This window comes from Chanos chanos, chromosome 13 (assembly GCF_902362185.1).
Source record: "Chanos chanos chromosome 13, fChaCha1.1, whole genome shotgun sequence".
Taxonomy (NCBI): domain Eukaryota; kingdom Metazoa; phylum Chordata; class Actinopteri; order Gonorynchiformes; family Chanidae; genus Chanos; species Chanos chanos.
This window is the reverse complement of record NC_044507.1, coordinates 19,204,059-19,229,547: the sequence shown is the minus strand read 5'-3', so window position 1 is coordinate 19,229,547 and position 25,489 is coordinate 19,204,059. Positions and strand designations below refer to the sequence as shown.

General features: G+C 39.5%; 3 protein-coding genes across 4 annotated transcripts; 2 read left to right on the top strand and 1 right to left on the bottom strand.

Moving 5' to 3' along the window:
• The first annotated feature begins 31 nt into the window (after positions 1 to 31).
• snx8a (sorting nexin 8a) lies at positions 32 to 9,514 on the top strand. Of its 2 annotated transcripts, XM_030790245.1 has the most exons (14): positions 32 to 159; positions 289 to 355; positions 1,676 to 1,803; positions 3,059 to 3,188; positions 4,436 to 4,626; positions 5,003 to 5,123; positions 5,412 to 5,548; positions 5,645 to 5,725; positions 5,882 to 6,042; positions 6,476 to 6,605; positions 6,700 to 6,768; positions 6,983 to 7,132; positions 8,749 to 8,898; positions 9,215 to 9,514. In XM_030790245.1, the coding sequence occupies exons 2-14, from the start codon at positions 334 to 336 to the stop codon at positions 9,305 to 9,307; spliced, it is 1,563 nt and encodes a 520-aa protein (XP_030646105.1). In that variant the 5' UTR covers positions 32 to 159; positions 289 to 333; the 3' UTR covers positions 9,308 to 9,514. The 2 variants fall into 2 exon arrangements, with proteins under 2 accessions (XP_030646105.1, XP_030646104.1); XM_030790244.1 differs by having other exon boundaries at positions 32 to 355.
• A 2,525-nt stretch (positions 9,515 to 12,039) lies between these two features.
• Positions 12,040 to 13,732, bottom strand: nudt1 (nudix (nucleoside diphosphate linked moiety X)-type motif 1). Its single transcript, XM_030790914.1, has 4 exons — positions 13,659 to 13,732; positions 13,265 to 13,424; positions 12,326 to 12,471; positions 12,040 to 12,212 (listed from the first exon to the last, which is right to left on the bottom strand). Exons 2-4 carry the CDS (start codon positions 13,414 to 13,416, stop codon positions 12,040 to 12,042), a joined length of 471 nt encoding a protein of 156 aa, XP_030646774.1. The 5' UTR covers positions 13,417 to 13,424; positions 13,659 to 13,732.
• A 449-nt stretch (positions 13,733 to 14,181) lies between these two features.
• On the top strand, positions 14,182 to 15,153 carry mrm2 (mitochondrial rRNA methyltransferase 2). Its single transcript, XM_030790925.1, has 2 exons — positions 14,182 to 14,570; positions 14,729 to 15,153. Exons 1-2 carry the CDS (start codon positions 14,267 to 14,269, stop codon positions 15,151 to 15,153), a joined length of 729 nt encoding a protein of 242 aa, XP_030646785.1. The 5' UTR covers positions 14,182 to 14,266.
• Positions 15,154 to 25,489: the final 10,336 nt, after the last annotated feature.

Sequence of the window (25,489 nt, the reverse complement as noted above, 5' to 3'; positions counted from 1 at the left end):
GATGCTTGTGTTCGTGAGGAGAAAGTAAGAAAGTTTGAGTGAGGGCAAAAAAGCACAGTGGGGGGATGTTATTTTGCGTCAACAACCGACAGTTGTACTATTGTCCATTGTTATCGTTCATTTTAGTAGCTGATTAACTGAGAAACGCGAAGACGATAGGTATGTGAAAGGACTCCAAGAGCAGCCAGCAGTAAACTCCACCCACTGTCTACAGTCACACAGTGTACTATGTATCCAAGTACCTACAACTTTAAGGAATGGGAAATTCTCATCTTTTATTTTCTTCAGGAAATCACATGGAGGAGCTGTCGCGCTCACATGACAGCCTGAACTATGGAAGGAGAGATCAATGAGGGTAAATAGCAACATTCTGTGTTATTTCTTAGACTCAGTTGTTTTACGAACTGCAACAGTGAGATTTTCGTCTTCAGTGTGTAGTGATATAGTCAGAATTATTTTAGACTATTTTTGTCAGGAGTCTAAACACATCAGCAGATTTCTTGATGGTGTGCCACAAGCGTTGTTTCTGTAGCGTCGTGTCTTGTAAAACTTCAGGGAACCGTTGACATTATTTCTGTTGTGATGCTTCAACGTAGTTTTCATCGCACAACCACAGCTTTGGTTTGATAACAATTCATTTATAGCACCGCCAATAATGCGCTGTTCCACTGGTTTCACCTGTTTGAAAACGCGCTCTGGGAACTAGTGTGCAGCGTGACAGGCAAACGAAATTAATTAGACGTTTATTTAATGTGTCTGCCTCTGATCTCTGATTTTAATTTAGTGTCAGAAGGCTTATGAAACTCTGTTCTTTGATTGCAGGGTAGGCGCGCTCTTTGAAGTTTGCCATCACTACTTGTTATCATTCTGTGAAGATCCGATTAGTCTATTCATGTTGCAAAGGTTTCCATAGTGATAGTGGTCCGTGGTGGCAAAAAGCGTGCTTTGTTGAAACGTGAGGAGGGACACTTAAATGACTATTTTTAAACCGTTAAATTCGAGCCCTGAAGCTGGACTAGGGAATGTGCTACAAAATGCGTCGATTGCGTAACTGCGATCAAAATGGCTATCTTCTACACACATGAGAGTTCTGTCTGTTTTTTGTAGACCAAGTCACAATATGGTTTAATAACTAGTAAAATAGAGTGAAGTCTTCAAAGGCTTCAAAGTTCTTAGCAGCCGTTAGCCCAAGAGACCTAAGAAACAAGTTGGAGTTTGGGTTGCTTAATACTGTTTCAACTGCATGCGATTCAGTGTTAGCGTGTCTAAACCACAGCAGGGTAGACCACCAACTTTTCATTTTAGTCCGTTTTTGTTCCTAAATATCACAAAAACATCTGGTATGCAAATATAATTTTAATAAAATAATTTCTTGGTTTATTTCATGTGCTTTATACTATATTAACACAACGTGTTTTATTCATAGTTTTTTTTTCCCCCCCCAATGTCTTTACAATTATGGTTATTACGATTATCTGAGTTCTACCCTGTTTTTGTGCCTTCCTTATGTAAAAATTGTGCTTTGTACAGTATCTTGTTTAGGATGGACAACTGGTAAAATCATTGTGACTTTTAAGAAACACAGGTCATTTTTACTCCCATGGATTGTTTTCACAAAACTTGACAAAGTCGTATCGCTCATGTTCCAATGTCATCTTTTCACTGCTGATCTCAGGAACAGTTCCTCCGTACTACAGGGAAGTGTATCAGGCTATTAGCAGCAGGGCAGATGAGCGGGTGCAGATTGATGTTTTCCACAGACTGCTCAACAGAACTGAACTCCCCATCGCTGTACAAAATCAGGTGGGTAAGGTTACAGCAAGTGTTTCTACCTGCATTTGCTAATAATATCACAAAAGCACGATCTTCAAGAAAAATGTCATCTAAATCTGTTTTTGAAAATGTTTTTTTTTTCAATGTGCAGTGGCCAGATCATTAGGTGCACCGTTCAGGTCATGAAAGTGCCTTGTTCCTAATAGACAGTGATTCTGATGGCAGTGACTATATAAATCAGATAGGCAGACATCTGTTCAAACGGATGATTGAATAAGCATGGGCACTGACTAGGCACGATCTTGCCGAAAGCGATCTTCTTTTGCTTTTCACGCATGGCGGTATCAAGGGAGAAATGTGTGTGACAAACAAAAACCACATCCAGTCAGCAGCAGGCCTTCGGGCTTGTTCCCGAGAAGTTTTAGGAGAATGTAAATAATACGCAGGCGCACAGGCCAACCACAAACAGTCCAAAAGCGCTATGATACAATGGTGGAATAACAGCACAACTTCTTAGTGCTCGTCATGGTTGGGCTATGACAGAGGATGACTGCGCTGAGCTCCGCTCCCGTTAGCTAAAAACGAGAAGTGGCGTCGTCAGTGGGTACGTGATCGCAAACTGTTTACAGCCGAAAAGAGGAAAAACACTGTCTGGTCCAATGATGCCCAATTTCTGTTGCATCATGCTGATGGCAGGGTCAGAATTTGGCATAAGCTATGTGCCCAAAGACTTAGCCCTCCTGGAGTCGATATGGCCTTGTTATGGTGGGGTAATGGTATGGGTATGTTTGTCTGGCACATGTTAAATCCCTCTGTCGGCTAGACGTTTTTTGAATGGCACAGCATATCTGGGTGCACCTAAAATAAACGAGCCTAGTGTGTGACTAGAAGCAAAACTTTTTTTCGTGGTAGCTCTGATAACAAGGACTTTTTTTTTCAGGAAAGCAGGACAGGTCTTTTTCCTGTGAAGGATCAGATGTGTATGGCAGGAAGTCAACAGTGAAATCAGCAGAATGAATCGGCATTAGATATAGTTGCAAAATTTGGTTATGCAATACAATGGCTTGACAATGTATTGTATTTTCTTGAATGCTTTAACGAAAATAAGAGCTGTCATAACATTCCTGCTTTCAGATTCCAATGCAGCCCGCAGGACTTTTAAAGGGCAATAATTTTTTATGATATTGTGAAAATGACCCTCTCTCATACTCACTCTGTCTCTCTCATTCTCTCTCTCTCTTCTCTCTCTCTCTCTCTCTCTCTCTCTCTCTCTCTCTCTCTCTAGATAATTGAACATGTAGACACTGGTGAAGGTTTCCTGAGTAAGTTGTCTCTTTATAAAGGATTAGCTTTGATTGCACTTGCCCAGCAAGGGAAGCAGCCGAGTCCTAAACTCCTGGAGAATTGCATTCAAGGTAAGAAAAAAAAAAAATCCTCACTCTCATAAATGGACAGCACCACCAATACGTCCCGAGCTGATGCTGCCAGGGCAATAACCCATGTTTCCTTCTATAAACCTTTGACTTTGTATGGGGAGTCATGTGGTCAGGTTTGTTGAACAGCATGCAGAATATTTTAGTGTCAGCTGTGTCAAAACGCATGTGCAGCATTTTCTACATGTAGGGAGTAGTATCAGACATTTGCTTGACGTCTTGGGTTTGTGTTTCACTATCACTGGTGCAATATATATATATATATATATATATATATATATATATATATATATATAGTTTTTTTTTTCTTTTGCTTGTTCATCCTCATTGTGTTATTTCTCAGAGTAACAGTCACCATCACAGGGACTCATGTCACACACTGAACACGGCTGTTATGTTCACTCCGCCTCTAAGAGAGTCAAGAGAGATTTAGATTTGGGAGCTCTCTCTTTTTTTTCTTAAGGGTAGCCATTACTTTAAATGGCATGTTTTGTTTTTTGTTTGAGGTTAAAGCTCTGTCTCTCTCTCTCTCTCTCCCTCTCTCATTTCTTTCTCTCTCCGAGCTCCTCCGATTATTTTAGGCCTGTGATGTTTTTTCAGGTGCTGTCAATGTGGTAGTTGACAGCACACTGAGAAAATGATGTGTCATGTTTCCTCCTCAGGCCATGACTAGGTTTCCCATCCGTCACATGGAGCCTCACCCCTCCTTTGTCTCCCTCTAACAACAGCAAAAAGAATTGTGCTATGCTGCATTTAGTAACTCAGATTTATGTCATTCATTACTTTAACAAATGATGACGTACAGAACTGTTTTTTTTTCACACATTTAGTCTTTCCAGAGTTTTTCACATAAAACTGGAAAAACCAAAGCAGGATGAATAATATAAATTCCAACGGCTGAAGGATAGCTTTCAGCTGTCCTGTGACTCCTTTTTTTTGGCTTTTTTTGTCTCTTTCCATGTCAAATCAATTTTCTAAAAGCATTTCTAATGCTTTCGCTGCCGTTAATTATATGCTGTCAGTGCAGTGTACATCACATGGCTGTCATGAAATTTGTGGGTCCGACTAGATTTCATAAGGCTGGTGAGAGATTTCCTTGTGAGAGACAGTAATTGTGTGTCTAGCAGTTTATCCTCATACTAGTGCCATTCTATCGAAACTTCTCAAAATAAGAGTCTGTTCGAAATGATAGGTATGAGAGTTCTCCTCACTGACCTCTGGTTCAACAGAATTCCCCAAACCTCAGCTGGGCGAACCGAAGGAGTTGCGTACTCTGAGGATGCAGTCGGTTCAAGAGAACCCCTTGATCCTGTCTCTGTCCTTAGCTAAGCTGTTAGGGAAGGACACAGTCAGGGTTGACCTTATCCCTGAAAAGAAAGGGCTGTTCCTAAAACATGTGGAGTACCAGGTCACCAGTGAGGTAAGGAAGAAAACTAACATCCACACCGGTTAGTCTGACTGCCTCATTGCAATATATATTTATAGAACTTTGTTTTTGTGATTTCTGTTGGTCACATTATCTAAATTTGGAATGAATGGAATCCCGTGTAATGTGTAATTGCTATGTGGGGCATAACTTCCCGTTAGAACTGAATGTTGACAAAGAAGTTTCACATCCTAGGGCCTCCACTTTTTGATGCGTTCCCCATTAAACTTTTGTTTTGTTGTTGTTGTTCCTGTGCAGTGAGATGAGCACATTTGCAGGACAGAGCGTGGAACATGTCAGTTTTTACTGTCGAATGAGCTGTTGACTGTTTGTCGGTCGGTCTACATGAATGATGTTCAAACTCTTTCAGCGTTTCAAAATATCAGTCTATCGGCGGTACAGCGACTTTGATGTCTTCCACGAGCTTTTGCTTCAGAGGTTTGCCTACAGAACGGTGCCTGCCTTACCACCCAAGAGAGTTCTAAAAGGAGGTAGTGTTTCGCTCATTTTAAAAGCAGTGGAAGATGTAAAGTTATAATCAAAACTCAAACATTGTATGTAGCCTTTTACTCCCCACTATCATTGTGGTTTGGCTTCATTCATTGTAAGGAATTTCCTCACAAACGGTTAAAACCAGGGTTACAGAATGTGCGGTTTTTCAATGTCCTCAGGGGTTTTTGTGTGTGCATGTGTTGTATTACAGATAAAACACTGTACGTTTTACCTTTGACTCTGTTAAACTTAAACATTGCTCCTGTTTCCCGCCTTTCGTTCTGCAGTTCTGACCTCTGTATCAGAGCGAGAGTTCATCGAGGGGCGTCGGCGTGGGCTGGAAAGATTTATCAACCTGGTAGCGCGTCATCCTTTCTTCTCCGAGGATGAGCTTGTGAAGACCTTCATGACATTCAACGGCTCGGTATGATTCCCTCTTTTCTGCACTCCTCCCATTTGATCTGTCACTTCAGTCGTCATCCGCGGCTTCAATGGATCCTCTTTCCTCATACATTTGCAGGATGTTCAGACGAAACTACGTGACGCATTCAAGAAAACGGGCGATGAGTTTATGACATACAAATACGCAACTCAGGCGAAGGTGTGTATCGACGGAATTTTAAATGGGTGTTTTTACTGGACGTCTAGCGTAGCAGAAATCGATTCTGCAGCCATCTGTTGAACTTCTACCGCAGAGAACCTTGCGTATGTTGTACTGTAGCATTTGAAAGTAATTGCTTTCCCTTGCTGGTGTTAGGAATACCTCCCTGGAGACATCCAAACGCAGTTTGCCTCGAGCAGGGAGCTGATCAAGAACATACACAACAGCTTCCAGAAATTACGAGACAGGGCTGAAAAAATGGCTGAGCGGTCCAAGGAAAACGCTACAGATCTCTTACTGTTTGGAAAAGAACTCAGGTACCGAAAACAAGCAAATATGTGGTTAACTGTCACACACAGCTGTTCTGGGTTGACCCATTTTTTTTTTTTTTAATCATTCCTTTTCCTATTTAAATTGCTGCCCTTGTGGTTGCCCAACTCTGCATTGCCTACGATAACTTAGAGGGAATATCTTCATTGGCAAACACTGGGGGGAAAAAAACGAACTATAAAATCCCATGTTGTCAGTGTGATATCACTGAGTGACATTTACATATGGAACGTTCCAGACTACATCATAAAAGCTCTGAATAAATATAATGAGGCTAATAGGACTTTTTTTTGTGTTTTTTTTTTTTCTTTTTTTCCCTTCAAAATAGTTGCAGTGTTACGTGTTACTGATTAGCCGTGGATTCCAACCCTAACCTCTCTCTCTTTTTTTTTTTTTTTTTTTAAATCCTTGCTTTTCCAGTACGTTGGGCTCTGATACCACACCACTGCCTTCTCTGGCCTCTTCCACAAACTCATGGGGAACACTGAAACAGTCTCTCAAAGGCCTGTCTGTGGAATTTGCCTTGTTGGCTGACAAAGCTGCTCAACAGGTAGAGAAAAACAAGCTTGCTTAAACATCACGTCTTACTCCCAGATCACTCCTACTCCCAGAGAAGAACTGACTTAACTCTGTCTCGTGTGTAGGGGAGGCGAGAGGAGGACGATGTTGTGGAGAGGCTGTATCTTTTCCTGGATATACTGCAGTCATACAAAGTGAGTATTGCCTAAAATGATGAGATTTGTCCTTTTCAAGGACAAAAGAACAAAAAATCAGATCCATGTAGAGTATAGTTGTATCTGTGGAGGACCACACTAAACAGTATAAGGATTTAAGAAGCTTGGAAATGGGGACTAATGTCTGAGTCAGTAAGAGTGTGTAGAAGTGTGTTGTTTTTCTTTTCTGACGAGAGCGTGTTGGGATTTGTAGGACCTGTGCGAGCGTCATGAGAAGGGCATCCTACACGAGCATCAACGAGCGCTGCAGAAATACAGTGTGATGAAGAGGCAGATGATGAACGCGACAGTTCAGCCTAAAGAACAGGTGTCTGTGGAACAGCTGGAGTCTCGCATAGTGCAGGTCGGCACTTACACACACACACACACACACTTACACACTGTCTCTCTCTCTTTCTCTCTCTTTCTCTCTCGCTCATACACACACACTCATACATATACACTCTCTCTCACTCACACACACACATACATACATAAATGCTCTGATAAACACAGATTCTATCACTGAGTCTTAGGGTTCCTTACTTGTACAGCAAAGCAGATGAGGCCTTGATTTTGATACTTACAACACCAAAAGTACTAGCACTGTCGTAACTGCTGATCTCCGACAGTTATGTGTAGAGCCCGACCGATAAATCGGTGTGCCGATATTATCAGCTGATATGAACTAATTGCAGATAAATCTGTATCGGAGTTTTTAACGGCCGATAAATGAGATGGAAGATGAGATGGAAGATGAATCCTTCAACCATGTTATGACATGCTGCAGTAACGTGAAAGTAGGTACAGTCAGTCAAACATCAAAATTACATTTAAGGTTACGGTAGCTGAGTGGTATAGACTAAGCTGTTTACAAACTTGATTGTAGTTTTATTTATGAAACAGCGTAGTAGTTCTAGCAAGTAATCAAACAACGGTTACCGACAAAGCAAGCTAATGCCATTTATCATGTTATCAGTGGAAGACCGCTAATGTCAATGAGCGATTAAACTGCAGTGTTTAACTTCTTCTGCCGAAATGAAGCAATGGTAAATATATCTGTGACTCACATGTCTGTAGGTACAGTCAGTGCATTGGAAATTATTAAACCAGAGGGGACACGTACAAACATGAGTTGAACAAGTATCTAAAAGTTATCTCTTTTCTCTTTCAAATGTGTAGTGTGAAATCCCAAATATTGCATTCAACAGCAGCGTTTAGTCTAGTTCACTGCATCAGTTTACGGCATTATTTATCAAGACTTTAATATATTTTGTTGTACCTTTGTTCAAAGTACTACTTACGACAATAAATCAAGTTTATTTTTAAACTGCATTATGTTATGTTATCTTGGTGAGGACACTTACATAACTACACATAAATGTTAGGGAAAATCTTTGTTTATGTTATGTGTTTCTGAAAAAAAAAATATCTGCGATAGATCATTATCGGATTTTTAAATCATCAAATATCGAGATCGGTATCGGTCTGAAAAAAAAAATCCTGTATCGGTTGGGCTCTAGTTATGTGAACTATTTTTTTTTATTGTTTTATTTTACATCCCCAAATATATGATGGCTATATGGTACCACACCTATATACTCAGCAGTACATCAGAGTAATTGCCTTGGTACTTCTGCCCTTGCGAGTCATTTTGCTGAAAGGACTTGGGAGACAGGGAAAGAATGTGCGTGTATGTTGTCAAGAATGAGACCCATCGTTTCTCTAGTTACTGATTGATGTTTTGACATAACACCAACACTTCCTCCCACATTAAGCTGCATTATGTTCATGGCAAGCCGTGATTCACTCCAGACCTATTTGAAATAGAGTTGTCCATCAGGTGTAGCGCCATCATTCTACAAGTTAGACTTAAAAAAAAAAAAAAAGTTGTTCACCAGATAGAGGGGAAAGGAAAGACAGTTAAAAAGAAACACATGACTGACCCTTGACCTCATACTCCTTATCCACTTCCCACAGCAAGAGAACGCCATCCAGACCATGGAGCTGCGGAACTACTTCTCCCTGTACTGCCTCCATCAGGAGAGCCAGCTTATCTTTGCCTATCTCCCCATCACCTCTCACATCCTGGGAGCTTTTGTCAACTCTCAGGTGCAGGGACACAAAGAGGTGAGACCACACCTGCCTCTAGATACTGGAGAACCCGCTGTAAACATTATATGTGTGTAGAACATATTTATAAGTGTTTTCCATTGTAGAAGATTATATACTTACCATAACCGGCACGTGGATGCTTCCATAATAAATCAAAAGGTTGACGTGTGTTTTTTGAGTAGATCTAGATTCCATTTGTTTGTCTGCAGCAACGTTCGATTTGTCTGTTATCTCACAGGTTGATCTTCTTCTGACCTCTAAAGGCAGGTCATTTCTCTATACCACTTTTCTCGCCTAAGATTTTGTTACTTTGTCTTTGTCTTCACGTTAGATGGGCGAGGTGTGGGATGACCTTCGACCCAAGCTCGGCTGTCTTTTCGGAAGCAGTAACGGGATCCAGTCTCCCCCACTCAGTCCACGGTAGAGAGATTTGAGTATTGACGGTCATCATCTTGTCACGCCCTCTCTGTAAGATGGGCTACGATTACAAAGTGTTCTATGCTATGCTGGCAGCATTTCCACCTTGCATATTCTCTTCGGGAATTCCTTGAAGTTTCCTTTTCACTTAGGTGGGAAAACACTACCTTGAGTATTCATAAGGAATTGAAAGTCGTTCTTAACTCTACATATTTTTCATGTTTTCATTTCTATATGTCTGCGTGATGTTGCAGGCCTGTAGTATAATTTAAGGTAGGGGAAAAAAGCTAATAGGCTAATCTGATGCTGCCTGTATTCTGATTTTTGGGGCAAAGTCAATTTAAGTGATCCATACAGTCTGAACACATTTGGGAAGAACACTCACAGTATTGTACCTTTAGCACAATGAAACATAAGGGATTTGTTTGTTGTCCAGGATTACTTGTAATGATGCAAAATGTTTACTAAGTCAAAACACTAATCCAGATTTTCACAAACTTGATTTTTTTTTTAATAGTGTATTTTCCCTGTGTCAGGTATTTAAATAGAATTTGATTAATGAATTTTGTAGTTTGAGATACACTCTCCTGAATTTTGTACACAAATTTTCTAATGGAAAAAAAAGAATGATCAAGTGTACTGTAGGTTTGAAGAATACATTCCCAAAGTGCAATATGTTGGGGGGGGGGGGGGGGGGGGGGGGGGGAGAAATTTTGGATGAAGGTTTCAACCTATAGCCACAAGATGGCAGTGTTCTGCAGCGAATTAGCCCCAGATGCTTAATGAAGAGAAATTTCATGGGAAATAGCCTACAGTTTTTGTTTTGTTTTATTTGTTACACAGACACCATATGACAGTGTACAATGCAACATAGCTTCATTTTTGGAAGAGTTTTTTAAGAAGTATGTTTTGAAGTGAAATCTAATGGTTTACAACCTGAAATTCAACCTTTTTTTTCCTGTTGCTGCCTTTGTGTTGACAAACCAGTGTCTGCCTGTTTTTTTTTAAGCTGATTACCAGTGTCACATTTGGTATGACTGCTTTTCTTTTTACTTCATTTTCTTCTTCTTCTTTTGTGAGGGGGTGGGGGTGGGGATGTTGGTGTACAAGCACTAAGTGACTGCTCACTAATTGCATATCAGCTATAAGATTTACTATGCCTCCTTTAGCTAAGTTTCAACTGTGAATATTCTTTGTAGTTGCAAAGCCTGAGCCTAATCCTGCAGGATTAGTCCCTTTGTAAGTTGTGTACATTTAGAAAAAGAAAGTGTTATAGCAGAGGAATCAGCGTCTTGGCAAATGAAAAAAAGACCAAAGAAAATTCTTTTCTTTCTTCTTCCTCTTTTTTTTTTTCCTTTTTCTTTTTAATCTCATAAAATATTGATGTAATATCTGAGGCCTTCACAATCATCTCAGGTTGAAAGATTTGAAGTGTTCAATGTTGTTTAAGCTAATTTGATGCTAGAGTCTTTGATATGAATGGAAAACGAGATTTATAGAGGTTTATGCTGACATATGGGTTATAAAAAACTTAGAATATCATGCTTATAGCACTATACTCTACTGGTATATGTTCTCTGATGTCCTATTTAACAGTAGAGAAAAAGCTAATGTCACTTCTATTCTGTAGAGCATAATTCAGCAGAGCATTGCGAAAATTTTACTTGCACTCTTCAGTTCATTATTGCAGTATAGCAAAGTTCACTAAGTGTATTTAACATGTTTGGGTTTTTTTTGTCCCCAAACAGATGCATTTGCGTATTCCATTTCCAGTTTTTCTATTATAGTTTTACTTCTTTTTGAATATATGGTATCTATTGCAATGGACTTACTAAAGTTTCTTTTTTCTATCATTTGTATATACAACTACTAATTCTTGACTAATGAAGAGTAATACACGTTCAAATATATGTTAAAAGGCCATCACTTTGTCTTTTTATTCGGGTTTTCCAAATGTGTTCTCATCAGACATGACCAAAACATTTCCTAACATCCAAAATCAAGTTAAAAGTCCCTCAGAAGTTATCACCTTAAAATGCATTGATACTATGACCCAACACGACTTCCAAGATGACAGACACTTTCTGTGAGAATAACATTGATGAACTTGATTCAGGACGTGTTTTTAGATTGGTACAGAAGGGCACTTACGTAGACATCACCAAAATACTTTGCAGATGATTTCTCTTCTTTTCCAACTAACAGACTGAAACATATCTGTCAAAGAGTATTGGTGATACACAGGACCTGACATTCTCCGCTGACTTAGTCAGAAAGAATGCTGTCTGTGTTCACTGCAAATACATTAATATTACCGTATGAACACGAGGCTGAAGACATGAAAGGGAACTTAATGGCCCAGGTACTGTTTCAGTTCTTGGAAGAAATGGCATAAAAATACACCTTGCGATGAGTACTGGTGTGGAACATGTACCATCAACCGTCAAACAAAATAAGACTGAGTGTTTGTGTCAGGAGAGGATTCTGAGTAAACCCTTGGAAGAGTTTGAGAGATTTCAGCGACTATATTTTTGATACTGATGTATGACTAACAGTAAATGTACTAAACAAACTAATGATCTGAAACGTAGAGGCCATTAAACAACATTCCTGGTGACATTTTTGGTCCTGGGTTAACCATTCAAGCAGGACTGTCTTCAGCAAAAACGTGAAAATGAATCAAATACAGTAACATCAGCACAGTACAGTAAGAACTAACCTTTCACTATGAGAGCAGTTTCAAAGTTTATCCACTACATCTAGCTTTTGTTCTACAATAATATCATGGCCCTGAAATTTAAAATAGCCTCGGAATTTCTTCCTCTGTAGCAGCAGGGGAAACCACAGTGTGTCATCTGCCCACATTTGACCAAAGGGAATTTTGTCAGTGTCAAACCACTGAGGCTTCATCTCTAAACGAGAAAAGAAGAAAGACAAAAGATCAAAAAAGATACGAACTACCCCGAAATACATACAATTCTAGGTCTGTAGAGGCTTTTACAACAAAACGCTACCAGAATATTACCGTCGGATTCCGTTGGTTCTCCGTTGTAAGAGTCCGCCCTGAAGACATGGACGTCAAGGAGCTCCGTCTCCCCGATAAACTCGAATTTGAGGTTTCCGACCAGGTCCAGTGCATCTACAGTGAGGCCGCTCTCCTCCAGAAGTTCCCTGACAAACAAAAATACGGCCTGGTTTCAGCACAAATGCTATGTTAAGAAATAAAAGCAAGACACAGTTCAACACAGAGTGAAGAACTCTTCCATGAAACAGACCATGTTCTGAGTGCCTGCAGACCAACAAAAACATTGCTGATGGTCGATTGTAATCAATCTGGTATATCTTTTGTAGTATTGTTTGAAATGGCATGCTTTGTTTTTAATCAAGTATACATTATTCATTTGTGCCTTTATATATGCTTTTTTAGAACTAACATCATAGATGTTGAAATACACTCACCCTTCACTTTACTAGAAACAGCTGCTTTGGACCTATACTCACTGGCCACTTCATGAGGTTTACCTCCCTTATAGGTACACCATACAGGTGTACAGTCACAGACAGTAGCACATTGGTTCATCAGTGACCAGTTTCTGACCACAGGCCTACTGTTGACCAACTGTTGGCCAGGTGACAAATCATTCTCAACAAAGTAGTGACACTGACATGGTAGTGGGTGTAATGCTGGTATGAGTGTATCAGGAGTTGGAGTGTTACACTGTCACCGCTGGGAGTTAGAGAATGGCTACAACAAATTGTACGTGTTCACGGTCTCTCACTGTAAATTTATAATGCGTACTTAAAGTGTAGGTGTTACTTATAAAGTCACAAGGGAGCGTAGATAAAAGACTAGCATTGTGCAATTATTATGTCCGTCCGTTAAAACTGCTACAGTAAACTTCAATATAGCAGCTCTAGCCGCCCACTGTTACGAATGTAGCTTGTGTTACATGTAGTCACTTACCGCCTAGCAGCCTGCTCTATGGTTTCTCCAGGCTGGACTTTACCTCCAAACCCGTTCCACTTCCCTGCTCCGAAACCCCTCTTTTTCATGCCCAGTAAGACTCGGCCAGGCTGCACCACCAACACTAAAGTCAGCAGCTTGGAGGTAAACATTATGGTCCCTATAATGATACAAAACATTTGAATCTATAATTAAAATACGAGGTCTGGTGATAGAAGACTGACAGCGAAAATGCAAACAAGTTGTGATGTACTTTGATTGTCAAATTACTCATTATCTGCATCCATACTTTGAAACATGTAGAATTTCAGCAAATACATATTGATTCCGTGTTAATGTCATGAAAACATGGCAGTTTGACATATTTGTTTGACTCGGTTTGCATAAGTCTTACTTTGCCGGAGAAACTGTAGAAGACGGTGAATGAATCTGATGTTGGTGTTCGTTTAATGTATCAAATCGTATGGGTTCTGAGATATTTGGACACGCACACCGAAGTGAGGTACAATATTACATTCCCGCGTGTCCTTCTGTCTGATCATATGACATCATATCTCATCAGAGCGTTATAGCATAAGGGTAGGCAACTTCGCCGCCTCAACAATCAAAAAATACATTGTAATGTAGGTATAGATCTTTCTATCCCGGATGTTTGACTGAGGGGTGTTACACTAAAATAGTTACGACTGCAACTCCTCCGTTGCTTGGCAAAGTGTAATCGTTATAAATGACCGTGTCCTCAGCAACACTACCGTCTTGTCAGAATTGATTGGAAAATGAAAATGATTTTAATTTACAATGGCTTGTAATATTATACTCGTTCTGCACTCCGAGAAGTCTACAAATCAATATGCGCAAATTGGGTGCAGCTATGACTCTATGAATGGCCATCAAAACCCACGGGACGGCCGTGTGACTCGCATGGGTTACTTGGTGTAGTTGTTTGGTGATGTTTTTAATGTGTTCATTTTTAATGTGTTTTGCTGATGGATTTTGTCAACGATGTTGAAACATACGGTGTTACAGAGGTCATTCATCCATATTTCAGTGGCTTCGCTCAAGAAAGGACCACTGAATCTGAAGGGGAAGAGTCCTGCTGATAAGCGTTGGCTTGTTCGACAGCTTAGTGATCCTTTTGTGAAAGCTGCTCACACTCAAAACTATCGTTGCAGGAGTGCTTTCAAACTCCTGGAAATCGATGACAAGTTCAACATTCTCAGACCTGGCCACAGCGTAATAGACTGCGGTGCTGCGCCTGGGGCGTGGAGCCAAGTTGCGGTTCAGAGGGTCAACTCAACAGGGGAACGTGAGTAAGAGTTTTAGTCAGATACTTCAGTAGTTGTTTATTGACTCCTCTTAGTATGTATTATTAAGAGTGGGAATTCATAATATGAATTTGTCATTTGTGGTGTGGGCGGGTGCAGAAGAAGGTTTAACTTGCGTCTGTTTTTTCTTTAACGTCAGATATGGAGAATCCCCGCGGTACTGTAGTGGGAATAGACCTGCTGCGAATTACCCCTTTGGATGGGGCACACTTTCTATCCAATCAGGATATCACTGATCCCGCCACTGAGGCCCAACTGCTGAGTCTTCTTCCTGACGCACGAGCGGATGTCATTCTGAGTGACATGGCACCAAACGCTAGTGGACTCAGAGAACTTGACCACGAGAGACTGATAAACCTGTGCCTTTCAGTAGTGGGGCTGGCCGAGAAAGTCTTGCGGCCCGGAGGCTCCCTTCTTTGCAAATACTGGGATGGGGCTCTCGCTCATAAGCTGCAAACCAACCTGTCGCAACTCTTTCAGGACGTTAGGACAATAAAACCCAAAGCGAGCCGAAAGGAATCCGCCGAACTATTTTATCTGGCACGTACGTTCAGAAAGAGATAATAGTCCTTCGTGCTTATGCATATAATGAAACGTCTGTTGAATGACTTTTGGATATGTAAATGTTAGCAGTCGTTAATAAACCATTACTAGACTGCTGTTGTCCCGCTGGCATTTATGATGGTGAGTCCAGACTCGTATGTCTAGTACAGTGTTAGCTGAGCTCCTGCTTTTAGAACGAGTTAGTTCTGGAAAGCAAGGATGAAAACCCCCAGCAGTGCAAGTATGAAAGCCGCTGAGCACCGGCTGAACGCTGGCATCGTCATTCTTTGTGAGGCTTGTTTACAGTCAGTGGGGGGTTCTGGTCTTGAAATCAAAGCACATTATTCAACATCTCCTGGAAAGATGCTTAATTCTGTTTAGTCTGAAGGTGTCCAAAGTTCTTTCCCAACTTTAGGAGAATTTGAAATTCAGAGATATCTTTGCCCTTCAGTCCTCTCCATTTATGAATGAAATACAGTGTAAAACTGCAACTCTCAGTGTTGTAGACTTGATAGGTTTTCTGCATCAGTGAATCCAGTCAAAGGGACAGAAAGCATTAACAGATCAGATAACCACTGATAATTAATCTATGCCTAAAATCTAAGTTTGCTCACATGTGCATAATCGAGAGCACAAATGTATTCCAAAGAAATATCTGAATATCTATTGAATAGCTTTCTGAATTATTATGGAATATCTTTGTTGCTTTTTTGTCCTCTAGTTTTTGGTTTTTCATATAGGCCAGTCAGTGCAAATGAACATTGTATAAATTGCTGGTTTAGAGAGATGTAAGTACTCAGTTCACCAGAGGATGGAGCTGTTGCTTTATCTAACTGTTTTCAACAGCCAGCTGTTTCATCCTCCATTGAGGCTGGTTCAGAACATTGTTTACATGAATATTTCAGAACAATATGTATAGATTATCATTTGGTGTCCAAATAAACCTGATACATATTAGTCAAGTTTGTGTTCTCTGATGCAGGAATAAAACAGTCAAGTTTCAGACGGAAGGAAATTGTCCTGCTATTTCTGGAAACATTCTTCTGGAGGCACTTTTCCTTTGACAACACATTTATTTTGTCTTCTCAACATAGGCATTGATTTTTTTTTTTTTTTTTTTGAAATTCATTTGAATTATGGATAATCTCCTTTGCAGTCGTGCAGAAGTGGCCAATCATTCTCTCATTATGGGATTATGCACAGGAAGCTGGATGGATACATGAGAAATAGACAGCCTGAGTGATGGGAAAGCATTGTCTCTCAAGTGCGTTTCCAGATCTACCGGGGCCGTGTGATGTTTGTGCTGGTTTGCTATCATCATTAATGTTCCATTTCTGAAACGTTTTCAAACGAAAAGCAAGTTAGTTCATTCCAACTCCATCATCCATGCCATGAAGACCAAATATAGAGTGAAATACATAAGGAGTGGCTTCCATGGCAGGGATTAAGCCTGAGCATGTGAAGACTATTTTGAATGGAAATTACCTGTGCACAGTGCAGTTAAGTATTGCATCTGGCTTCGTTTTTTTTTTTTTTCCTGGACTAACTCTTAATATTTGACATTTACTGCAGGTGACCAAGACTGACACAAGTTGTCTTGCCAGTCTTGTCTTTCAAAGTTTCAATTCAACGTTGCCCAAATATTTTACGTACAACTTTTTAACATGACATATTTAAAAAAATGTGTTCAACTATTGGCTACACCTGGACTTAAATGTTTTTTCCCCTGGGCTATAAGAGTATGAACTAAAATTGTGATACTGTGTGATGATTTAGAAATCCTAAACTGGATCTTCAGCAGGACTGCTATGGTCATTTTACTTAGATCTTTAACAGAAGTACGATAAGCAGGATACCGGAGTGGTTCATCTCCCTGTTGTGAAAAGCTGTTGGTTTTATGAGAGTTGGCTCTCTGTCAATGGCTTGCAATTAATGAGGATTTTGATCATCTCTAGCTCATAGCTGGTCTATCAAAAGTACAGACACACAGATGGTTTGTTGAAATGTCAGCATCAGGCAGCAAGAGTTCACACCATTTGCCTTTGCAAATCATGTTTCATGTTATATAAACATTTTCAAAAATTAAGAAACATTTAAGGTGTTATTTTGAGTTCTATTAGTAATATTAGACTTGAGGCTAATGAGAATGATGTCACCTTTTTGGATTTTTATGAAAATACCTTGGAATGTTGTTTGTAAAGCAAATCATACTGTATGGTTTCCATAGTGATGAGAGGGTTGGAACTTGTGTAAATCTTGATTACTGGTGCTTAACCCTGTCTTCCACCTGCTGACAAAACTGTGTCTCCTCTGCTTCATATCCATCCATTCAGAAAGAGACAGAAAGACTACCCTCCTGCCTCGTGTGCTTATTAATCTTTTAGTGTCTGGGTTCATTAAAAATAATGGAAAAAGCTAACATTTGACTGACTTGGAGATAGTACAAAACTGACCCAAAACGTTCTTCTCTGGTATTTTCTTTGACTGAAACTAAATAGAATAATAACCAACACAGAATACCAAGTCTGTACAGTACCTTCAGAAAACACCACGTCCACCCCTATCACTTCTCCTTTTGCTGTGTTGCTAAGTCCCCTCACCCCCCCGGGTTTCGGTCACGAAGACCAAGGAACTACCCATGGAACTTCGAGATGAAATTGCTTGGGGAGAAGAAGCTGGAGAAGGTTATAAAAAGATTGGCAAAGCTTTGAACCCTCCTGACAACACCGTGAAGTCCAATGAAACATAATGGAAAAAAACATGGCGCAACCCAGGCACTACCAAGATCCGGCCATGCTATCAAACTGAGCACCCGGACAAGAGGGGCAATTGTCAGAGAAGTGACCAAAAGGCAAGCTACAACACTGACAGCAATGCAGAGCTTTTTGGCTGAAATGGGAGAAACTGTTCAGACAATCTCTTCGGCACTTCACAGATTTTGCCTCTTTTGGAGAGTGGCTAGAAGGAAGCCACTTCAGAGAGAGGCTTGCACACTTGGAATTTGTTAGAAGCCATGTGACAAAATCTGAAACCTTTTGGAAGAAAATTCTGTGCTCTGATGAGACTAAAGTTGAGCCATGTGATCTGAAAGTAAGCGCTATGTTTGGTACAAACCAAATACACAGCCCAACACCCAGGTAACACCAGCCATACCATCAAGCATAGTGGTGGCAGCATCATGCACTGGGGCTCTGAGGCAGGGTGAGCTGGAAAGCTTGTTGGCATTAAGGCCAACACGGATGGAGCCAAATACAGGCAAATCCTTGAGGATAACCTATTTCAGTCAACCAGAGATCTGAGTTGTGGGCAAAGATTCATTTTCCAGCAGGACAATGACCCAAAGCATACAGCAAAAACTACTAAGGGATGGCTAGAAAAAAAAATAAGGTTATTATTCCAGAGTGACCCAGCCAGAGCCCAGACTTGAATCCAACTGAAAAACTGTGATATGACCTGACATTATCTGTCTACTGGTGCTCTCAGTTTAATTTGGTGTAGATTGAGCGCATTTGTATCATTAGAAAATAGGCAAAAAATGGAGATGAGGATATACATTTGTAAATGAGAAATGCAATTCTTTCATTCTGGAGTTGTTCTTGAGAATGTTCTTTTAAAAAGTTTCTCTTTCATTTATAAATATCTTGAATGTATTGTTTTAGTGAAGGAGAAAAAATGAAATATTTCATTGTGTTGGAATTTGCTGGCACGATGGGAACAAAATATTAAAAACTGAATGGGGTGAATACTTTCTGAGGGCACTATAGTTAGCATGTTTTATGAGCCCATGCATAAAATAACCAGCTCATCAAGTAGTATAATATTAATTGTGTGCTGGCTTGTAAATCTCAATTCATATATGCGCTAAATTATTTGATAATATCATAACTGAACTTACAACCTTTTATATTAGTGTAGTAGGACATTGTCCTCTTACAAAAAGTCTAGTTTTGTTTTAACATCCCTACTGAGAAAATGTGCTTTACAATCTAATTCCATTCAATTACTCAACTGCTCAGGCTAAGTCTAAGTATTACTTAGCATGAATAGGATCCCTCCTCAAATTAAAACTGAGTTAATATCCTTGTTGAAATCAGATTAAAACCTAAAATTGAGTTTTTTGAAGTCTGATTATCCCATGAAATGGATTGCCCCCCCCAAGCCTAATTATAGCTGGATTTGCATCCATTTATAACAACCCTGAAAGGGAGAGTTCTCTTAAACGCATCAGAAAAATATGCTAAGGCCATGTGTCACCTTTAGGATGATGACTTGGGGCATAGTTTTTAGATTGCATCATCTGTTTTGTCAGCTGTCTTACTAATTTAATAGAAAATAACAGAGTTCCATTTTGATTGTCTGTTTCTTTGAAGTTTAGATGCTATTTTGATTCTGCTTCTTCTCAAAGTGCTTGGTGCTATAGATGTTTGCAATCTACAAAGTAATTTTCTAGCTATCACACTTTCTGTTGCTTTTAGGTGAGCTTTATATCAATTTTTGGACTGCTGATGGAATACATGTAAGTATCAGTCAGTTATTAGGAGTAAATTTTAAAAAAAAGATACTTCCACACATGTAAAATCTCTTCAAAATTACGGCGATATCACAACTTTAAGTTTGCAACATTTTTGTTTCTTTTTTTGATGTAAAGTACAATGGACGCGAGGCATTGGAAATAAGAAAAAAAAAAAACCTCTCAAACACATCAACAATGGAAGCCAAGCCTCAAGAGCTTAAACAAGATGGATACCTGCTCTCTGTGTGTTCAATGAATGAGCTCACCTGAAAGTAAGAGATTAGAATGCTTTCAAGATACAAGTACACCAGGCAGAGCCTTTGAATGGGAATGAATGCTCACTGGCTCTTTCATTACCTCGTGTTGACAGCCTAGGATTTAAACTGGAAAAGTTAAATGAAATAAGTTCCTTCCGTCTTAAGACTGTGTGTTAGAGTTTCATTCTTGTCACATGTAATAGTTCTTTTTTAGTTCTTCTTGTTGCTCTTAGGTTTCCAGGGAAAACAAACAAACACACAAACTGAATTACAGGTGAAATGTAGCATTGACTTGTTTGTCAGTAAAGAGAAACACATACTCTGCCCACATTCGCATTCACAGGAGGAGAGACACGTCGGAATGAACCGTATGTGTAAATGTGAATAGGATTGTGTTTCCAGTTTCAGGTCCTCCCCCTTTTCGATCGCTAAAAGTAAATTTACGTCTCTATGCAAATGAAATGAGGCCTGGGATGATTTGGCTGAGAGAAGTGATTTGAGCAGTCGGCGAGAAGCGCCGCTGAAAACTTTAAATGACCCCTCAACCAGGATGACAGGGGAGTCAGAGCATGTGTTTGAATATTCATTCCTGCAGAGACATTATGTTGAAAGGTTACAACAGGCTATGTTCAAGTGGATCTCTACATGGTGAAGCACCTCTACATGCCAAAGAGGTTTTTTCTCCCCCCCCCCCCATGGTGTTTTCAGATTCCCTTGTAATTACAAGTGTAGCACTGGCCCTTAACGTTCTTGTGCAGAACAACAGCATATGTCTAAAGTAATCAAGTGTGTACTGGGGCTTATCTGCTAGTGCGTGTGAGAAGAAATATATATTGTTACTTGTGGAATAACCAGGCCATCTCTTTTTACAGGTTTTTATACAACTTCACTTTTCTTTAACTTCAGACTTACCAGTTAAGTTCTCATTCTGAAAACAAAAGAAGAGTAAAATATGGGTCCATGATTTCGGTCTAACAATCAGCGTTTGTTTGTGCAATCATAATTAGGACAGGCCCAGAAACATCCATTAAAAAGCTTCTTTGGTTGTTTTGTCTAATGGAGAGATGGGTGGGTTTTATAGAGGGTGAAGGAGAAGAAATACGCTGAACACTGAGCGGGTTTGGCCGTAACGATAACGCAGACATTAGTACCAGCAGAATGCTCATTTGCACTCGTATGGTCTTTTGAATGAGATTTTGTCAGCACAATGAACATTCTTTTTTTCCCCCTTAAAATAAATGAGGCCACCCATAGCCTCCTGCTGAATTTGGGCCACACAGAGAAAGTGTGATAATCCAAAGTCAGAAGCCCTCTGAAAGAGCTTTTGGGTGTCACTCAAATGGCACGCATGAAAAATTCACATTCGATGACTCATAAAGGTTGTACGGTACTTGAAGACCGCCTCTCCACTTTAAGATGAGAGAGAGGGCAAAGCTCGCAGTTCATCTCCAGCTCATGCTTCAAGCCTTCATGATTACCTTTTATCCCCATTTTATCAGAGCTTGGCAGGTATACTGCACAAACTGTGATTCACTTTAATGACCAGTCTTTTTAGGTAATTCAATGCTGTAAGTGATTAGCATTCATCATGAACGAATGACGAATCAGGATGACTAATCAGGGTTTCGGTCACTCGGTAGATAGCCAGTATGCTGAAAACACAATCTGATATCCACAGCACGATAAATATGGTCTTCTCTTTTTAACACCGGGACTTTTGACAGGCTTAAGCAATTTAGGAAGTCAGGACTTTCTGCTATATTCTAATTATTCCCTTCATTCGATTAACCTGTGGTGAGACAGGTGTGTAGCCAGTGTCTGGGGTCACCAGGCCCGGGCTTTGGGCTTAGGGAGGGATAAATGGAGAGTTTCAGCAGGGGACTGAGGAGAGAAAACCAGACAGATGGCACAAAAGCTAATTTTTTTAGGTATGAGCTCACTTTATTTAACTTGTAACCTGTCTGACAGGAGAAAATTATATGGGTCTGTTGTAAAGGATAAAATGTGTGATGGCTGAAACTGTCTGTCTAACAGAGTATTTTTTTTTTCTTTCCCCCAACACTTTTCCCCAGTCCTCTAAAGCCAGATGTGAGTAAAGTGTATCTGATAAAGTGTGTGATAAAATTTGTCTGGGAAGTAACATCCAATGCGGCATCTCTTTGTCCCCCATGAGGCTAATGAGTGTGATATTTGCAATCTCTTATGAGATGCTGATATTTACAAATGTCATATTTTGAATGTCTTGCCGATGTTTGCAAAGATCTCTTGTTACGTGGGAAAAGAAAGGTTGAATGTATTTTCACCGCGAGTGTATTCTTGTTTACTTCCCCCTCTGACAAAATGCCCCTGAACCTGGGTTAGCTGGGGTGGGATTTTTGAATTTTTTCTTTTTCTTTTTCTTTTTTTTTTTTTTTAAAGATGTTATTGACACTTCACCGAAGCACATTCGAGTTCGTCACCTTCACGGCAGCTCGTAATTTTCGACAAACGATCCTTGCATATCGAGCCCAACCCCGTTTAGTTCAACACATCCACTTAGCATCTCCAGTTAAGGTTGAATGCCCCTCCGGCTTACTTAAGGAGCCCAGATGGAGGCGTGGGGAGTCTTTTTGGGAGCACATGGTCATTAATCTTTCTAAAGATGCTGAAGGCTTGGTCTGACACATCGCTACAGTCAGGTCCACAGGGGTCTGAGCTTGTGGAGAGAGCTTGTCACATAGAGAAACCACCGTATCTCGTGCTTGCATTTAGGAGGGCCTAACAGACCTGTGCAAAGAGCCTGAAGGCTCTTTTCAGTTCTCCAGGTAGGTAATCTAGTCGCTGCTGACACACACGGGGAGGAGCGGAAATCTCACCCACAGTCAATGTTCTTGTGTCACCAGCAGGGGAGAAAAAAAAAAAGAGGCTTTTTCTGGCGCGGCTTCCAGCGTTCCCAACTGCTCTGCTATTACTCAAAAGTTTTTGAATTAATTTTTGTGTGTGTGTGTGTGTGTGTGTGTGTGTGCGCGCGTGCGTGTTTTGGGCTGTGTTAACTAAAACATGAACTAATCTTATTTATTTGTTTGTTTGTTTATTTATTTGTGTGTGTGTGTGTGTGTGTGTGTGTGTGTGTGTGTGTGTGTGTGAGCTTTGATTTCAAAGCCAAATCTGAAGAGTTTAACAATGATGTGGCTAAAGCACAAGGACTGGCTCTGTCAAAGAAGTGTTTTTGTTTTTGTTTTTGTTTTGTTTTTTGCAATTTCAGCAGAGACCTGGATCTAAATCTAAACGTTCATGTAAAAATTCAGCTTTGATTCTGGATTAATTCGAAGTCAGTCAGGTTCATAACGGCCTTATGTAGGTTTCAAGAGGAGACTGTAATATGAATATCACATACTTTTCACCACAGTTTAATATGATTTGTGGAGAATAACCAAGATTTATGTTCCTCACACCGCATTTAATTTATTTCACGGTATCAGAATAATTAGACTTGAAAAGACGTTTTTCAGATAATAATTCATTCATCCATTGTATATGTGTATATAATGCATTAAGGTAATGACCATTTAAACATGCCACAAAATTACAAATGAACTTAATTACAGATTAAATGGTATTTATGCAAATTCCATTATAGGCTATATTTTATTTTGACAATTCAGCATCGCATATGATTTATATTAAGATACTGAAGATTTTTTTTTTTTTACTTTCCTTATTTGCAGTGAGTCCTTGGGCATTTGACTGTTGACTTGGTCATTTTTACTCATGATGGAATTTGCCAAGGGATTTATAACATCATGAATGAATTCACTGCACATTTAAGCACATTAAAAATGGGCTGCATAGTGCTATGATTTATGATGTTTTATTTTATTTCATTCCTGGTCTTTAACACTGGAAAGCATTTGAAATATGACCTCATGATTGAGCTTTGTCCATTACTAAACATTTTTAGTCTTTTTAATAATCTTAAAAAAACAACAACCTCATTTGAATGTGTGAGCTATGAATGTTTGAAATTGTAGAGACAGTATATCTAAGCCTAGTAATCAAAAGCCTTTGATTTGTGCACAGTTTAATTTAACATTGTTTAAAGAGCATACAGTTTTTTCATTCACAAAATTATACAAGAAATTTAAATAGATAAAAGATGGATAAAACATGCATTGGTGTTATCATGGGCAAAAGAAAATCCACTTTTTAAGAAAATGAAGCACTTTGTATTCTTTATTACTGAATACTGAAGTACACTAAAATCTGAAAAAATGACCATTTAAAATATCACTGGCTTAGCTTTGTTAGATGAAGTACCATGGTTACATTCCAGCTCTCTGTGAATGCATTTAGAGTCAATATATTCTTTACATCTCATTGATTTTTATGACCTCAAAAAGAATAACAATCTACATATTAATCCACTGCTAATCTGCATTAGATGATTTCATCTATAGACTTCTATACATGTGAACAGAGAAAGAAACAATCCGATATCAAAGTGAACATCCATGCACCCAACCATACACAGTTAATGCATAATAAACAGAAGATGTATAGAGCTGAATATTAAGGTCATTTTGTCTTTGGCAAAAGTCATCTAGTACCAATAAATAACCCATATATATATATATATATATATATATATATATATATATATATATACACACACACACACACACACACATATATTTGCATGCTGTGACAATATAACTTTTTTCTTTTTTTTTCCTTTCTCCTTCAGTGTCCTAGTAGGGGACATAATGACTGCTCCATCTGGATGTCCGTTGTTATCAGTGAACATTACCAGTGAATCGTTTCAGAACAAACCTTATATTATCAGCAGGAGTTTGCCATTTTCCTAGTGTTATGCACAACTGTGAGCTTGCTGTGAAAGGTGAAGTGGAAAGAAAATGGAGCAGGCTTACTCAGCTTTTATGCCATTACAAAAAACCCAGTACTCAAAGAGCCTATTCATTTTCCAGGGATCAGGTGCTCATGATAGGAGTTTAATACAACAGCGATTTGCCATATCTGACAAGTGACCTTTTGACTGGAGTGTTGGGTATCTTTTCAGAGAGGAGCCTTTTAATTTTTTGATGAGACAAGTTGAAAAGACAAATGACTTATCCCTTTCTCCACCATTAGACAGAATGACATGTGCATTTACCAAGCTGAGACGGTTGTCTGAAATGGTTCATTTTTCAATTAGGATTAGGATGAACTATTAGGCGTGTCAGTGTTAAGAATCATCCTGTTCTTTAGGAGAACAGACATTAAAGATGATTCTGTCACTCTTGGTGGGATGGTGCCAGATTTAGCTTCGGGAAAATATCTTACTTTTATATAAGTGAAAATGGAGGTATTGTATATTTGTCCAGTATCAAAAAATGCGGAGGTTCTAATGAGTGATTTTTTTTTCCCAAATAACAAAGCCTTCCAGCTGTTTACATCATCCTGACAGATCGTTCTCACATGGTTGAGCTTCACTTGGAGAGACTAAATTGCTCAAAAAAGTCTATTGATCTTTCAGGAGCTCTCAAATTCATTAAAAGTGAGACATTCTTTGAGCCATGCTTAAGTTTTCTGCAAAGTTGTATCTTGTACA

Bases quoted from the DNA above. Each gene is read 5' to 3' on its own strand.
- mrm2 (XM_030790925.1), top strand. From the start codon at position 14,267: ATGTTGAAACATACGGTGTTACAGAGGTCATTCATCCATATTTCAGTG. The intron at 14,571-14,728 runs GTGAGTAAGAGT...CTTTAACGTCAG, and splicing joins GGTCAACTCAACAGGGGAAC to ATATGGAGAATCCCCGCGGT.
- nudt1 (XM_030790914.1), bottom strand. From the start codon at position 13,416: ATGTTTACCTCCAAGCTGCTGACTTTAGTGTTGGTGGTGCAGCCTGGC. The intron at 12,472-13,264 runs GTAAGTGACTAC...TTTGTTTGTCAG, and splicing joins ATAGAGCAGGCTGCTAGGCG to GGAACTTCTGGAGGAGAGCG. The intron at 12,213-12,325 runs GTAATATTCTGG...TTTCTCGTTTAG, and splicing joins AGAACCAACGGAATCCGACG to AGATGAAGCCTCAGTGGTTT.
- snx8a (XM_030790245.1), top strand. From the start codon at position 334: ATGGAAGGAGAGATCAATGAGG. The intron at 5,124-5,411 runs GTAGTGTTTCGC...TTCGTTCTGCAG, and splicing joins CAAGAGAGTTCTAAAAGGAG to TTCTGACCTCTGTATCAGAG. The intron at 5,726-5,881 runs GTGTGTATCGAC...TGCTGGTGTTAG, and splicing joins AATACGCAACTCAGGCGAAG to GAATACCTCCCTGGAGACAT.